At 35.6% G+C, this 16,974-nt stretch overlaps 1 protein-coding gene across 1 annotated transcript; it reads left to right on the top strand.

Moving 5' to 3' along the window:
- The first annotated feature begins 9,628 nt into the window (after nucleotides 1-9,628).
- On the top strand, nucleotides 9,629-12,235 carry LOC132555993 (protein PFC0760c-like). Its single transcript, XM_060220382.1, has 4 exons — nucleotides 9,629-9,694; nucleotides 10,688-11,245; nucleotides 11,333-11,614; nucleotides 11,729-12,235. The coding sequence occupies exons 1-4, from the start codon at nucleotides 9,629-9,631 to the stop codon at nucleotides 12,233-12,235; spliced, it is 1,413 nt and encodes a 470-aa protein (XP_060076365.1).
- Nucleotides 12,236-16,974: the final 4,739 nt, after the last annotated feature.

Below are 16,974 nucleotides of genomic sequence, written 5' to 3'. Positions count from 1 at the left end.
TTTACTGTGATTTTACTGTATGTTTGCCTAGATCATCCTATTTACTGTGACTTTACTGTATTTTTGCCTAGATCATCCTATTTACTGTGACTTTACTGTATTTTTGCCTAGATCGCCTATTTACTGTGATTTTACAGTATTTTTGCCTAGATCACCTATTAATGTGACTTTACTGTATGTTTGCCTAGATCGCCTATTTACTGTGATTTTACTGTATTTTTGCCTAGATCGCCTATTTACTGTGACTTTACTGTATTTTTGCTAAGATCGCCTATTTACTGTGATTTTAATGAAATTTTTGCCGAGATTGCCTATTTATTGTTACTTTACTGCACTTTTGCCTAGATTAGCCTATTTACTGTGATTTTACTGTATTTTTGCCTAGATCGCCTATTTACTGTGATTTTACTGTATTTTTGCCAAGATCGCCTATTTACTGTGATTTTACAGTATTTTTGCCAAGATCGCCTATTTACTGTGGCTTTACTGTATGTTTGCCTAGATCGCCTATTTACTGTGATTTTACTGTATTTTTGCCAAGATCGCCTATTTACTGTGATTTTAATGAATTGTTGCCTAGATCGCCTATTTACTGTGATTTTAATGTATTTTTGCCAAGATCGCCTATTTACTGTGATTTTAATGAATTTTTGCCTAGATCGCCTATTTACTGTGATTTTACAGTATTTTTGCCTAGATCACCTATTTACTGTGATTTTACTGAATTTTTGCCTAGATCGCCTATTTACTGTGATTTTACTGTATTTTTGCCAAGATCGCCTATTTACTGTGATTTTAATGAATTGTTGCCTAGATCGCCTATTTACTGTGATTTTAATGTATTTTTGCCAAGATCGCCTATTTACTGTGATTTTAATGAATTTTTGCCTAGATTGCCTATTTACTGTGACTTTACTGTATTTTTGCCTAGATCGCCTATTTACTGTGATTTTACTGTATTTTTGCCAAGATCGCCTATTTACTGTGATTTTAATGAATTTTTGCCTAGATCGCCTATTTACTGTGATTTTACAGTATTTTTGCCTAGATCACCTATTAATGTGACTTTACTGTATGTTTGCCTAGATCGCCTATTTACTGTGATTTTACTGTATTTTTGCCTAGATCGCCTATTTACTGTGACTTTACTGTATTTTTGCCAAGATCGCCTATTTACTGTGATTTTACTGTATTTTTGCCTAGATCACCTATTAATGTGACTTTACTGTATGTTTGCCTAGATCGCCTATTTACTGTGATTTTACTGTATTTTTGCCTAGATCGCCTATTTACTGTGACTTTACTGTATTTTTGCCAAGATCGCCTATTTACTGTGATTTTAATGAAATTTTTGCCGAGATTGCCTATTTACTGTGATTTTAATGAATTTTTGCGTAGATCAGCCTATTTACTGTGACTTTACTGTATTTTTGCCTACCTAGATCGCCTATATTTTTTAATGAATTTTTGCTTGTATTTTTGCCTAGATCGCCTATTTACTGTGACTTTACTGTATTTTTGCCTACCTAGATCGCCTATTTACTGTGACTTTACTGTATGTTTGCCAAGATCGCCTATTTACTGTGATTTTAATGAATTGTTGCCTAGATCGCCTATTTACTGTGACTTTACTGTATTTTTGCCTAGATTGCCTATTTACTGTGACTTTACTGTATTTTTGCCAAGATCGCCTATTTACTGTGATTTTAATGAATTTTTGCGTAGATCAGCCTATTTACTGTGACTTTACTGTATTTTTGCCTAGATTAGCCTATTTACTGTGATTTTAATGTATTTTTGCCTTGATCTCCTATTTACTGTGGCTTTACTGTATGTTTGCCTAGATCGCCTATTTACTGTGACTTTACTGTATTTTTGCCTATTTACTGTGATTTTAATGAATTTTTGCGCCTATTTACTGTGACTTTACTGTATTTTTGCCTAGATCGCCTATTTACTGTGACTTTACTGTATTTTTGCCAAGATCGCCTATTTACTGTGATTTTAATGAATTTTTGCGTAGATCAGCCTATTTACTGTGACTTTACTGTATTTTTGCCTAGATTAGCCTATTTACTGTGATTTTAATGTATTTTTGCCTTGATCTCCTATTTACTGTGGCTTTACTGTATGTTTGCCTAGATCGCCTATTTACTGTGACTTTACTGTATTTTTGCCTAGATCGCCTATTTACTGTGACTTTACTGTATTTTTGCCTAGATCGCCTATTTACTGTGACTTTACTGTATTTTTGCCTACCTAGATCGCCTATTTACTGTGACTTTACTGTATTTTTGCCTAGATCGCCTATTTACTGTGACTTTACTGTATTTTTGCCTAGATCAGCCTATTTACTGTCACTTTACTGCATGTTTGCCTACCTAGATCGCCTATTTACTGTGATTTTACTGTATTTTTGCCTAGATCGTCTATTTTGTTTTACATATTACAGTTACGTTGACACCTTTAAATATGTATAATAGCTTCATTATGATTAAGTTTAAATTTTCCCGTTGTAGTTATATATGTGATTTATATGATATTGAACGCCAATTTCTGGAGTAATGAACCTTACAGACAAAAGCTGATTATGTGACTCTATAAGTGAACTTTTGACCCATTTCAATAGCATCATCGCAATTACAAAATAATACTTGACGGGGTTCATATCGTAGTAATCAGCTTCACCTCAGGCAAATCCCCATGTCCTGGATTAACACTAAATATCCTCCATGAGAAATCTATTAAAATTGGTACGAGATATTGCTAAATGCTGAATGACACTTGCTAATTGGCTTATGCTAATTATCGTTCTATGTTGATAGTGCAATACTAATGGTATCGCCAACTGCTTGTGGTCACGTCGCGAGATTTGATAACATGCTAGTAAAGTAGGATTACTGTTGACAAACAAATATACATGTACAAAACTATGAAAAAAACGTTTTTATTATAATAACAAGATTTGGGAGATTTTTATTTTCTTGATTTCTAATATAACCAAAGGATAAATTTGTTAGTTTTTAAGCGAAATTCGTGGACTGTACCGTAACTTGCCGTCTCTGAAATTCGTCCATGCTATAGCGATCGACCATAAAATACCTGTCGATTTTTGACAAAGTTTATATTAAAATTGGTGCATGGTCGAAAGTTATAGATACTTAAACAAATGATACTATTTTGTGTTGTAAAGGGCTGTAATACCGTTTGAAATCTGGATAAAGAAATCTAGTGTCATTGTTTAGATTGTATAAATATACAAAGATTTATATTAATGGAAATAAAAGGCTTACAAACTGTATTCTGTATAAAGAAATCCGTCATCAAATAATCGAAAAACATAACTTCCGGTCTTCGACAAATGTTTTTTGTACTCGTTAATTTGTGGTATTTCCGTTTTTTCCTCGTGGTCAAACTTTACACGCACGGGCCGAAATAGTGTCACGTCATGGAATAAGGGATAAAAAAACAGCTTCACGGCGTGCACGATCTCAACTTCATCACAAAATCGGACAGATATTTTTTTCCAAATTTTAGATTAGCAATGCTTTTTGTTCCAAAGTTTAATTCATTTCGTTAATCGTGGCAAAAACCCGAGGAATTAGCGGCAAGATATGGATAACGTAAGCTGTTTAAAAAGCGATCAATCTTGATCTACAAGTCGACGTATGAAGCACGTTGGGAGATCTTGGACAAATTAAATTGCGCGTGCGTGGTTCAATCTCGTGCTAGTAGCCGGAGTCTCCATGCCGTCAGTAATAGATAGTTCGAAATGATCCGCGCATACTTCCTTGAATAAGACATCAGATTTTCCTTGGTTACGCCTAGTGAGTTTAATAAGAGTTATCTTTTCGCGTCACACACGCACAAATCAAGATTTCAACGAGATATATTCAGAACCTGGTGCCAATCGTCTCGTGACGATTTTACTAAGAGCATCGCCAAGCTTTGTGTAACGTTTTGAAACATGAGGAAAAGAAGGAATTTATACTTGTTCTGAAAATATAATATAATTTTCTGATATTCCTTGTATATGCTGATCACATACACATTCTGTTTTCGACGAATATTAATTTTCATTAATTTCCTTTTTACACAAAATCGGTTGTCCTATTAACTGGTTAAGCTGTGTAAACCTGGCACCACTGTATCTTAGCTGTCGGTAAGTGTGATTCGGATCCAATATGGCGGTTGCATTGCGTGCTTACACTGTCAGCGGGGTCATAAACACATCACTTCATACTTAACAATACATGATTGCTGAATGCAATACGAAAATAAAATCAATCAAAAATTAACGAAGCGAATATTTGTAAAATATACCAAACGAAATGGACATGAGCCGGCCGTCATGTTTCCGAGAGAAAAATACAATCCGTAAGATAGAGAATCATTCGTGACGTTTTCTTTCACCAGATTAGAAATTGATTTTGATCATAACTTCAGTAATTCCCTGTCATATCTGACGCAGACATGTCGGCTTGGGATTTATCGCTTCTAAGTACCGGCGCCGATTCGGCGTCACTGATTGCGCTTTAAATGCGGTGGAACGACAATGAATTATTATGAATTAAACAAATGATACAACATTGCATTAATGATTTATTAAATATATAAACCGCGTCATGGTTTCATTTCTACAAAACAAAATCACCATTTACTCATTTAGTATCCTTTGTTTGTCAATAAGATTATTTCCAGTTGAAAATGTAAATGAATTCCAGTGTTCTATTTCATCTATATGTGAAATCAAGACTTTGTGGACCCATTTGTCATATCTATGACCATTTGTACATTGATTCAACATTAGTTATGAAACAGGAGACCGTTTCATTCCATGTAACAGCAACAAACTTCAACTTCGCTTGAGGCTTGAGATCACGTGATGAACTGGGCGAAGGACGCCCTTGTGAAACAGAGGCCCTATAAAAAGATGACGTAGTTCTACATGTAATACTTAATATCTTATTTCAAACCGTCTGTTGTAAGATTTCACTCTATTGTTAGCAGTGTAATAACATACCTAACGTGCGCAGTTCTAATTAATACCACGAGAACTGACTACCTTTACTAATTGGTTTACCGCTAAAAAAATTATAACAAATCATTTTTTTTTCCAATTTTTTGTACAAAAAGAAAGAAAGAAATGTAATTAAAATGGATTAGAAATACGAGTTAACGATGAACATTCAAGGAAACGTTGATTACTGAAATATCTTTACATCGTGATCTGATTGTATGATTCTACATTGCTGAGTTCAGCTTGGTGAAAGCTGCAGGTTTTGATATTAATTCGCTGCAACTACCATGTCACAAGGGAGTTTGAAACTTTGACTGGAGATAAGCTCTAGTTAAGGAATTCAAATATAGCAGAAAAATCAAAATCGGACAGTTTGCAATTTTATTTCAAATTACGCTCTACACAGACGTCACATAACAAGTGTTGTTGGTATATAGAGGATACCCGCGTGGCTATCATTTTTGAATCTTTCACGAGTATGGAGGTACTTAAATATTAGAGACACCTGTGAAATATGTTTGTTATTACTGAAGATATAGTTAAATATTCTATTTATTACAAAGCTGACTAGGCTTTTTGCGCACAATACTCACTCATTATAACTTCGCAGTACGCGACAAAAAATAGTCCGTTATTTAAAAAATCGTTAAAAATATATTAACACATTAACAAATTTCAATGAAAATTTATTTGTATATTCACGTCAAAAATAGTATTTATTCATGTCACTAACAGACAAAATTTGCCGTAAAACATTCAGAGAGTTTAACTTGTGATAAGTAACTGGGTGACTGAAAATATGGCGGGAACCTACAGCTGTAGCTGTTGATGATAAGAATCCTCTTGAAATGTCTAACGTGGTTAGCTCCACATTCAAGACGCTCAGTTGGGGATTGGGTTCCATGTCTGATAATGTAATTTGTGTTACATTGTTTGCTGACTTTCATGGAAATGAAAGTTTACCATGAAATTGAATGTCGGGGGCCTTTATTATTTGTCAGTTATATCAAATGTTGTGTGTTCTCTCTTCTCATTTTCTGAAAATGGGGACATTTCTCGAGTTGAAGGTGTAACAAAACCGTCCTAACTAAATTCTTTTTTGTAGTCTAAGAATAGCTACATTTTCACTGATGACGTGTATACAACAAGTACTGTTTTATCATGATCATACTAACCTCACTGATGACGTGTATACAACAAGTACCGCCTAACCATGATCATACTACCCCCACTGATGACGTGTATACAACAAGTACCGCCTTACCATGATCATACTACCCCCACTGATGACGTGTATACAACAAGTACTGTCTTACCATGATCATACTAACATCACTGATGACGTGTTTACAACAAGTTCCACCTTACCATGGTCATACTACCCCCACTGATGACGTGTATACAACAAGTAGCGCCTTACCATGATCATACTACCCCCACTGATGACGTGTATACAACAAGTACTGTCTTACCATGATCATACTAACCTCACTGATGACGTGTATACAACAAGTACCGCCTTACCATGATCATACTACCCCCACTGATGACGTGTATACAACATATACCGCCTTACCATGATCATACTACCCCCACTGATGACGTGTATACAACAAGTACTGTCTTACCATGATCATACTACCCCCACTGAAGACGTGTATACAACAAGTTCCACCTTACCATGATCATACTACCCCCACTGATGATGTGTATACAACAAGTACTGTCTTACCATAATCATACTACCCCCACTGATGACGTGTATACAACAAGTACTGTCTTACCATGATCATACTACCCCCACTGATGACGTGTATACAACAAGTACCGCCTTACCATGATCAAACTACCCTCACTGATGACGTGTATACAACAAGTACTGTCTTACCATGATCATAATAACCTCACTGATGATGTGTATACAACAAGTACTGTCTTACCATGATCATACTACCCCCACTGATGACGTGTAATTGACCTACTTAGCATGGAACAATGATTCATATATAACTACAGCACACTACTGGATTGTATCGTTTTTCGCGAGCAAACTCTACGGAACTGTTTTACAGGAGTTAATTCTGTTACAGGAACATCGTAAAATAAAAGTTAACGAATATTTGTCGGTTTATAGTACATTTTAAGATAGTGTATGTGATAATCGTAAAACAATTGTTTGAAAAAAATATTTATAAAGACAAAAAAAATCATATTTAATTTATTGTTTCGATATCATCAATGATGAAATGTTGGCAATGGTTAAAGTATTACGAGTTATTATCATTAAACACATCATTCACATTTCTTGAAAATTTTAATTCGAAAATAAGTCATTTGTCTAACTTTAGTTTGTGTAAAATATCATTTGTTTATTTTCAGAACTGAACATCGTATCAAGATAATGTGACCTTTTGATAAGAAATTGGCCCAAGTTTTAATTACTGTAAAAACATTACTTTTCGTGGAAGCTTTATTTTCGTTCACTGTGTTGGCAATCGTAATCATTTCAGTTAGTATCAGTAGATATATTGAACTATATTTTCACGAAATCAATTATCCACGAAATAGTGATGAAAGGAAAAACCAGGAAATTAGAACCCCACCAAAATATCTGATCTTAACGATCTGTTTGTATCAAAATCTTTTCGTTGTCAGCTCTAGATATTGGTACATTCTCAAAGGTTTGTATTGATAAGCACCGATCAAAATTGGTTCCTATACAACATTGGTATTGTGTGACACGTTTGACATATCACTTTTTTAGAAGTTTTGTTTCTTCTGCAAAAAAGGAATTCCTTTAGTGTTAAATCAACATTGATTTGACGATGTGAATTTTGACACAAAGCTAGATAATTTCTGTCTTTTCTGGGCCAATAAAACATATGACAATTAGTTGTTCTGTAGTCAAATTTTACCGTAAGTTGAAGGAAGATCTATTTAGATATTTCTTAATGGTCAAACGAAGCAATGAAAAAACAAACAAGCAAACCAACAAACACACCGGCAGCATCTAAAACAATGAGGGACTCAGATTTTTTGACGATGCGGTGTTCATTTCCAGTTTCTCCTACACCGATTTTTGTCACGAAAATAAAACGGATCTGTATCAGTTCTGATGATAAACAGTTGCGGTCTGCAATATTTCAAAAACGGTTTCCATGTTTAAGCATTTATTTGGACATAAAACCTGACTGTTACAACTCCACAAAATACTAAAACATTGGATTATTTTCAAAACGATACATAAAATTATGTAACAGTTACTTTGGCGCCTACAGCTTTTATTTAATATCGAGAAAAATTGATAACATCGCAAAACAACAATATGACTCCACTCAACAGTCCGTAACCAATGCTAGTTAAATGTTCGTCAATGAGAAGATAATTTGTAACGTTGTATTTTCCGATCTTGTTCCCCGTTCAAAGTGTCCTTTAAAAATCCATAAAATACTCATCACTATCGTTAAGCATCCGAAAATTAACGACAAACTATGAAACGTTATTACACTTCTAATATTTGTAGCTATTTCGTCGATATTCAATAACTTTTTTTAAAAAGAGGTAGTTATACATAACTTAACTTGATAAATCAAAAAAATGAAAAGAATTCCCACCATGGTCCTTACTTTCAATGACGCTGAATTGAAGTCTCCTTCTAAATTCTCCCTCGTTTATACCATGTCACTTAACCTCGACTGAATTCGACCTCATTAACTGCCCCCCCCCTCCTCACTATTCATCTGGTAAATATCACTACTATAAAATCTAGTTGTGATTAAGTCCTTTTGTCTTTACCCTGTTTATGGTTTCGTGGACATATAACTTCATGGCTTAGGCGTAACCACGAATTGAACTAAGATAAAAACTGAATGACTATCAATACGTTCTTAAGTTCGTTAAACTTGTGAGCTTCATTCATGTTTTTCGCTCGTTGATATGCTCTTGATCAACCTATCGTTTTCGCGTTAAAATAACAACAAAATATAGCGTTCTCCAGTAAACTTTAAAGTCTCATCTGACGGTTTTTCGCCCTCTTCATCGAAAACTGTAACTTGAAGTGATTTAAACTCACAAGAAAATTCCCTTTTCTTCAGTCAACGTAATATTAGTAGTTGAACCTAACCCTAACACAGCTCCGTAATGTTAGTAGTTGAACCTTACCCTCACACAGTCCCACATTTACTCGCTAACATTTAGTTCATGTACTCGTCATTTGCTTGCAAATGTCTCCTTATTGAGTTTACGGTGAGTTATCTACGTCCTGTAGACTGTCACCTCGATTCTACGAGGTGCCACTTTTTTGTGATCTCTAATCTGAACTCTGTTGCAATGTCACAATTTTCAGCCCTTTAATTTTGCCACTAAATGTCGCTGGCTGAAAACCCTTGTGCTTCCCTCTGACTTGAGTTTCTGTTTACCCGCTATAAAATGACCACCACACCTGAAGGTACCTGAGTTTATAATCGCAATTGGTAATCATAGACCTTAACACTCAAATCAAGTCACGTGACTAATACTGTCAGCTTGTCTCTCATAGATGACAGCATGTGAAAGCGAGGCCGCTCTATCTATGCCAGCTGTACCTTAAGTTAAAGCGCTTTGATGAACATGATTTTGGAAATCCGACATGACAAAAGAAATGTCAAGAACAACATGCAGATCAAAGCCTTGACAGTGAAAGACTGACAAACGATAATTAGATAGCCACGCCGACCTGTCACGTGGCTGTAGAACAGTCGGGCAGCAAGACGTACAACCGGATGTAAGGTGTAGAGGATTTATTTGGCTAGCAAAGTAAGTCGTGTGTCAGTATAGACACACAGAACAATGACCTCTGGAGAAGTTTCTTTATCTTTTGATATTATATATTAGATACTTCCTGCAAAATGAATCGCGTTTTAATTGAATTAAAAATTGATCAATATAATTATATATAATTTGAACTAAAGTATTTGTGGCTTTTAGAACTTCCATTCGAGATAAATATACAAATGTAGGTTGGAATTTATTTTCTTCAACAAAATTGTTGAAAACAAAATTGGAAAGTAAACAAGAATTCTTCATAACTGTACAATTATTTGTTCTTAAATCGATGCAGATACAACAACATAATAAAAATTGGTTTAAGTAAAGTTTACTTAAAACAAACTTTAATGTACATGTACCGTTATTTTATATATGATACCAGAGCGAGGTAGAATGGGTTGGAATGACTCCACATAAAATGCGCGCGGATCTATTATCATGACGTCATCAAAACAAGGCGTCATTGATTACGATTTAAATTTAAATTAACTTTCACTTTTCTTTGACCTTTGGGATATTACAGAGTTCGGTGATTTTTCGATGGTGCACATTTTTACAGTTCTACCAAAAGCTTGATGAAGAACGAGGTATTTTTCGCGTAGGTCATGAATTTGACTTTCGTTTTTTTATCTATTCTTTTGTCAAAGTCGATTTCATTCCATTTCTGAAAACAGCGAAATTTACAGTATACCGTGATGTTTCCCACTTTGGGAATACAAGGGAAATTTAACAACCTGAATGACGAAGTGTTGTATGTTAATCAACGGGAAACCATCAAATCTTACGACTATATCGAATTAGTCGGCATTTGTCTTAAAGAATAAGTCGAATTTCCTGAAAAATGAGTCGATTTTCCTGAAGAATGAGTCGAATGTCCTGAAGAATGAGTCGATTTTCCTGAAGATTGAGTCGAATGTCCTGAAGATTGAGTCGAATATCCTGAAGATTGAGTCGAATGTCCTGAAGATTGAGTCGAATGTCCTGAAGATTGAGTCGATTTTCCTGAAGAATGACTCGAATGTTCTGAAGAATGAGTCGAATGTCCTGAAGATTGAGTCGAATTTCCTGAAAAATAAGTCGAATTTCCTGAAGAATGAGTTGAGTGTCCTAAAGAATGAGTCGAATGTCGTGAAGAATAAGTCGAATGTCCTGCAGAATGAGTCGAATGTCCTGAAGATTGAGTCAAATGTCCTGAAGAATGAGTCGAATGTCCTGAAGAAAGAGTCGAGTGTCCTGCAGAATGAGTCGAATGTCCTGCAGAATGAGTCGAATGTCCTGAAGAATGAGTCGAATGTCCTAAAGAAAGAGTCGAATGTCCTGCAGAATGAGTCGAATGTCATGCAGAATGAGTCGAATGTCTTGAAAAATGAGTCGAATTTCCTAAAGAATGAGTCGATTTTCCTGAAGAATGTGTCGAATGTGCTAAAGAATGAGTCGAATGTCCTGAAGATTGAGTCGAATGTCCTGAAGAATGAGTGAATATCCTGAAGATCGAATGTCCTGCAGAATGAGTCGAATGTCCTGAATGAGTCGAATGTCCTGAAGAATGAGTCGAATGTCCTAAAGAAAGAGTCGAATGTCTTGAAAAATGAGTCGAATTTCCTAAAGAATGAGTCGATTTTCCTGAAGAATGTGTCGAATTTCCTAAAGAATGAGTCGATTTTCCTAAAGAATGAGTCGAATGTCCTGAAGATTGAGTCGAATGTCCTGCAGAATGAGTCGAATGTCCTGAAGAATGAGTCGAATGTCCTAAAGAAAGAGTCGAGTGTCCTGCAGAATGAGTCGAATGTCTTGAAAAATGAGTCGAATTTCCTAAAGAATGAGTCGATTTTCCTAAAGAATGAGTCGAATGTGCTAAAGAATGAGTCGATTTTCCTAAAGAATGAGTCGAATGTGCTATAGAATGAGTCGAATGTCCTGAAGAATGAGTCGAATGTCCTGAAGATTGAGTCGAATATCCTGAAGATTGAGTCGAATGTCCTGCAGAATGAGTCGAATGTCCTGAATGAGTCGAATGTCCTGAAGAATGAGTCGAATGTCCTAAAGAAAGAGTCGAATGTCTTGAAAAATGAGTCGAATTTCCTAAAGAATGAGTCGATTTTCCTGAAGAATGTGTCGAATGTGCTAAAGAATGAGTCGAATGTCCTGAAGATTGAGTCGAATGTCCTGAAGATTGAGTCGAATGTCCTGAAGAATGAGTCGAATGTCCTAAAGAAAGAGTCGAGTGTCCTGCAGAATGAGTCGAATGTCTTGAAAAATGAGTCGAATTTCCTAAAGAATGAGTCGATTTTCCTAAAGAATGAGTCGAATGTCCTGAAGATTGAGTCGAATGTCCTGCAGAATGAGTCGAATGTCCTGAAGAATGAGTCGAATGTCCTAAAGAAAGAGTCGAGTGTCCTGCAGACTTAGTCGAATGTCTTGAAAAATGAGTCGAATGTCCTAAAGAATGAGTCGATTTTCCTAAAGAATGAGTCGAATGTGCTAAAGAATGAGTCGAATGTCCTGAAGAATGAGTCGAATGTCCTGAAGATTGAGTCGAATAAAGATGAAAAAATTAACTTCAATACTAAAAACAGAACCAAAAAAAGGCAAGAAAACACAATAACTAGAGGAGTAAACAAAATTTGAACTATCAAGAAAAAGTGTTCTTGAGAAATAAGTTTTAGAATAACGCATTTGATTCGGATGTTTAATTTCGAATCGAATTCAATATGACCTTCTATCACAATTTCCAGGAGCTTTACTCTCGGAATCTTTTCTGAAGTCACAAATTACCGGAAATGTCCGAAGGCCTGAATGAATCATGGGAATCGGCCGATTGCAGAGCGCGGCTTTGTGATATCATTATGTGTATGCTATCAAATCTAATATATCATGTATCCTTCAGAAGCCATTAGGCATATACGCCTTCAACAAGAGGCTTCTAGACCGATACAAACAAGCATGTAACACTTGTTAATGTTTTAACGGGATTGTGGTCACATCGAATTAGGAATATCCAGTTTTTTTCTCGCCATTTAGATGTTGTGGCTAGCGTTAAAATGTAGTTTTAGCCGCCTTAGTCCCTAAACGTTCTCAATAAAAACATGTTTGTTCACGCAATCTAGATTCGATATCAATTGTCACGAAGCATGACTTGTTTATTGGTTATTAGATTCTTGTTGACAACTTGTCAAATAGATGGTTATATCTTGGTTGTATTGCCAATCTTCTTTTTAAACTGTAAACTGAATATCCTTAAAATACTGTTACCTTTGCTGTCTGTTTCCCCCTCTCCTATCCAATGTATATAGCGTTAGTACATATTACAACTAATTAATTAAATCAGAGACCAAACACAGATGCCGATAGTTTTGGCGAAGCGTTGATGTTAGACGATGAATCAGAGTGCTGTTCGCTCCCAAACCAGTGAACTTCGGATCGATTGCGTGTAGTAGCACGTATTAGTGATACTAATTGCCGGCCATCTCTCCTGATGGACCTAGACCCATCGACAACACCTCACCAACATTATCGATCCTTACGAGCAACACTCACGTACGAAGAGTGTCGTTTATGTGTTTATCATTTGTTTATATGACGACAATCTGACACACGAGACAAACAGATTGCGACAAGACCAACATATTTTATGACGAAATGCACCTGACATTTGACAAAATGGCGCTTTATGACTACAAGCGATAGGGATGAAACGCGTCAGTAAGAGTTTAAGCGATTTTACAGGGCATTAAGTGATATCAAGGAATGGGCCCTGCGAGTTTAAAAAAATATATTTACATAGACAACAAAGAAAATAACAACATTTCAACAGTCTTAATTCAAATTCAATAAAATTGTGGTAAAATATGAACAAAAGAAATAATTTGAAGAAGACTTCTGAAAAAAAAGTCAGTGTTAACTCCATACAAAAGTCAAACTGATATCGACACGTTAATAAAACTAGCCCAAAGACCAATAAAACGGAGACAAAAAGGAATAAAGAAGGAGTGACATGGAGACAATTAAAAGATTTCATAGGAAACGATATGTCAGGTATTCCAGAAGGCATTCTTCAGACAAAACTCACAGAAATCATGGTCGGTCGTGATAATTTGACCGTATTGAAGTATGAAATTTAAAAGCAACAATTTTTATTCCAATTACACTGCTTTACGCCATTTTCATTTGTTCAGCTATATGTCCGTTAAGCTTTACTAAAATTGATTAAACTTTCCGTCGACGTTGGAAAAAATTTGAAACACACAGAAGGCAATGACATAAAATGTTCAAAAATAGCTTCGCTAGCTTTCTGTTCAAACGTTAGGAGCATTATGCACAACGTTAGAGCTAAAAGTGCGTGTGCCGTCGTTATACTGGCCTCGGATATAAACACGAGAAAGCCGAGAAATAAAATGGCCTTCTGGTCAACCAGGAATCAAGCCACAGCTCTGTAAGACTGGTCAATTTTAACACGGTCAGATGACTAGATTTCATAATTCACTTGGTCTACAGAAATCCTAATTACCAGATGATTTACGCTTTACGATGAGTATCTTAACTCTTGGATTTCTATTGATATGTGACGTCATATCGGAACCAATGGATACGTTAAGCCAAATCGACTTAATTACAATATCAGTGCACAAACAATTTCGAAATTCGATTTCACGCCACAGGAAAGTTTTGAGAAAAAGCCACGATTTTTTTTTGTTTCTCTTCAGTTTTGAGACTCCTGTTTTTCTCTCTGAACTTTTCTAACGCGTGTTAAACACGTCGTTTTTCGGGTCTACAATTTCATATCCAATATGGAGTCAGTATTTCTTAATTATCATTAATTGACACGTGAAAGTATTTGATTGGGGCGCACGGAGGTGAAAATGCTCGTCTTACGTTCATTATGTCACATGATTATTTCTCTATCCTCTTTCCAGGTTTTAATCAGTATTTTTCCAAAGACAATAGTTAATATGGAAATTTTAAGTGCAAGATTATCATGTATTCGTAATAAATATTCATTTATGCAGATTCATTTTCTCACTAGGCAGCACTGAAGCGAAGAGAATGATTTTAATCTATTATTAAGGGCAATGCTTTTCACGAATCATTATATGTTAGTGAGAATGGAAATCTCTGGTCAAACTCTATAGCATCAACATGTGGCTGTATTCCATTATTTCTGGAAAATTGTATATCTTCAAAGACAAGTTCAAACGGACTTGATTCTATAAGGAATGTGCTGTTTACCTTCAAAGACTTAAGAGGATGTAGCGCGGAAACAATGAATATTCATTAGGGATGTTTTCAGGCGCAATGTCCTATCCTTAAGATACCTTTTTGTTTCTGAATCACTCTTCTCTTCAATAGTTTGGTATTAGTGTGAAGTCCAACAGGAACGGCGATGGTTTGAGTCTGTATTACGGTATTGATTGGATCCGCCTTCACTTTGATGAATACGACTTGGTACTAATCAGCCGATACAGATTACAGGCTATATACAGACGGTATACAATTAGTAAGACACTCAAAGATTGTCTCCCGATTGATTATAAAGTCCTTTTCTATATTCCTGGAATTCTATCCGTGGAGGCGTAAAATCGTGAAATCCCTTGTTAAATCCCAGGAAACATCAACTCATTAATCTAGGAAAACCTACAGACCCTTTAGGCATAAAAATTATAGCCATTCTCAAGTTAAAAGGAAACTTACGTTTAAGTTTTTAAAAAAATTGGGGAAAAAAGAAAAAAAACAACCAACAAAGAAAATGTTTTGATGTTTGAATGATATTCTTCCTGAAGCAAGTATATTTCATTGATTTCCAGACCAATTCAATAAGTTTCAACAATACATGTCCTGATACAATACTTACAGATCACCACGGGGAGATAAATTAGTAACGTATTGTTCCTCCATCAATCATTACAGTAATACAGAATTTCATAATGGTAAGTAAATAGATAGATAAACAGATAGATAAAGAAATAAATAAAGAAATTGTTAGCGACGAAAACGTTACGACAAAATCCGACAGCTCGTGTTAAAGCGACATTTTCTTCACTTTAATGCTGTAGAATGTCAGATGTTGTGTTCAACAAGTTATAAACAATATATAAAGCACTATTGCTAGAACAGATCGTTTTTATCATTTGTGAATCAAAAGTCCCAACCATTCGGTACGTTGTTGTATTGTATGAGATTTAGTCCCTCCAAGTTATCAAGTCATACTTAAAAACCTGCTCCTACTTATCGACCGGTTCCAACTGACCTCTTATGATGTAGATGGACATAACTCCAGTTTAAAAACTGTAACAAAATATGGCTATTTCACACGTGTTATTGGTCAAACCTCTTCTGCTACCTTCGTATGTCACTTATAAAACACATTATTAATTTTCAAATGAGACCAAAAGTTAAAATTAAACGTTCCAGCTATCATAGTTTGTCACAGGTATCCGGATTATCCGGTCCGGTAGATTACAATGTATTTCATATATGTTGTTCCGAAAATTACAAGATGCGGTCAACACACCGGTGCCGTCCTCTGTAACACTGACCGGAAACCAAGGCTTGGACATCTAGTGGACAGCAACGGAAAGCTTGGACAGGCTATGGCTCAGCTGGAGGTCAACTGACGGAAAGTAGAGTGGGCGGTTTCCGTTCTTGTTACCGGACTTTCCGTTGAAGGGTCACAGATATTACGGTAAAACGAGGAAATAAAAAGTCCTTTTTTCCTTGTTTGTGTTTTCGCATCCTTGTATTTGGTAATAACGCTGAAATCGTGTCCAGTATCACGTGACTATAAAAGTCGTTATGTTGGTTTGAAACCATAGCTTTCACACTGAGTGAAAATAATGAAATGGGAATTTTGTATTTTCGTAGATTTCGAGGGTCCAAGAAATCAAACGGTTTCAATTTGACATGGAATTTTATTTCTAATGGATTTTGTGTGTATCGTTTTTGTTCCCGAAGGTTATACAACAGACATCGACTCTTTTCGATCACTTTTCCAGAGTCGCCTCCTAGGCTTCAAAATCTAGGCCCTAGGCATCAATGAACAGTCCATGAAGGACGAAACGGCTGCATGATGCAGTTTAATTCATTGTTTGGCGCTATTGTATCTGACTGTAAAGTTGTATCAAAAGGTGCCTTTGAGTTGCCCTTTGACCTCT

This window comes from Ylistrum balloti, unplaced genomic scaffold (genome assembly GCF_031769215.1).
Source record: "Ylistrum balloti isolate Yb309-2 unplaced genomic scaffold, AGI_CSIRO_Ybal_v1 Utg370538, whole genome shotgun sequence".
Classification (NCBI taxonomy): domain Eukaryota; kingdom Metazoa; phylum Mollusca; class Bivalvia; order Pectinida; family Pectinidae; genus Ylistrum; species Ylistrum balloti.
The sequence above is the reverse complement of the archived record's forward strand: the minus strand, read 5'-3'. Positions and strand labels throughout refer to the sequence as shown.

Excerpts from the sequence above, each read along its gene's own strand:
- LOC132555993 (XM_060220382.1), top strand. The coding sequence starts at position 9,629 with ATGATTTTGGAAATCCGACATGACAAAAGAAATGTCAAGAACAACATG. Across the intron at positions 11,246-11,332 it reads TCCTGAAGAATGTGTCGAAT|AATGAGTCGAATGTCCTGAA; the intron begins GTGCTAAAGAAT and ends AATGTCCTGCAG. Across the intron at positions 11,615-11,728 it reads TCCTGCAGAATGAGTCGAAT|AATGAGTCGAATGTCCTGAA; the intron begins GTCTTGAAAAAT and ends AATGTGCTATAG.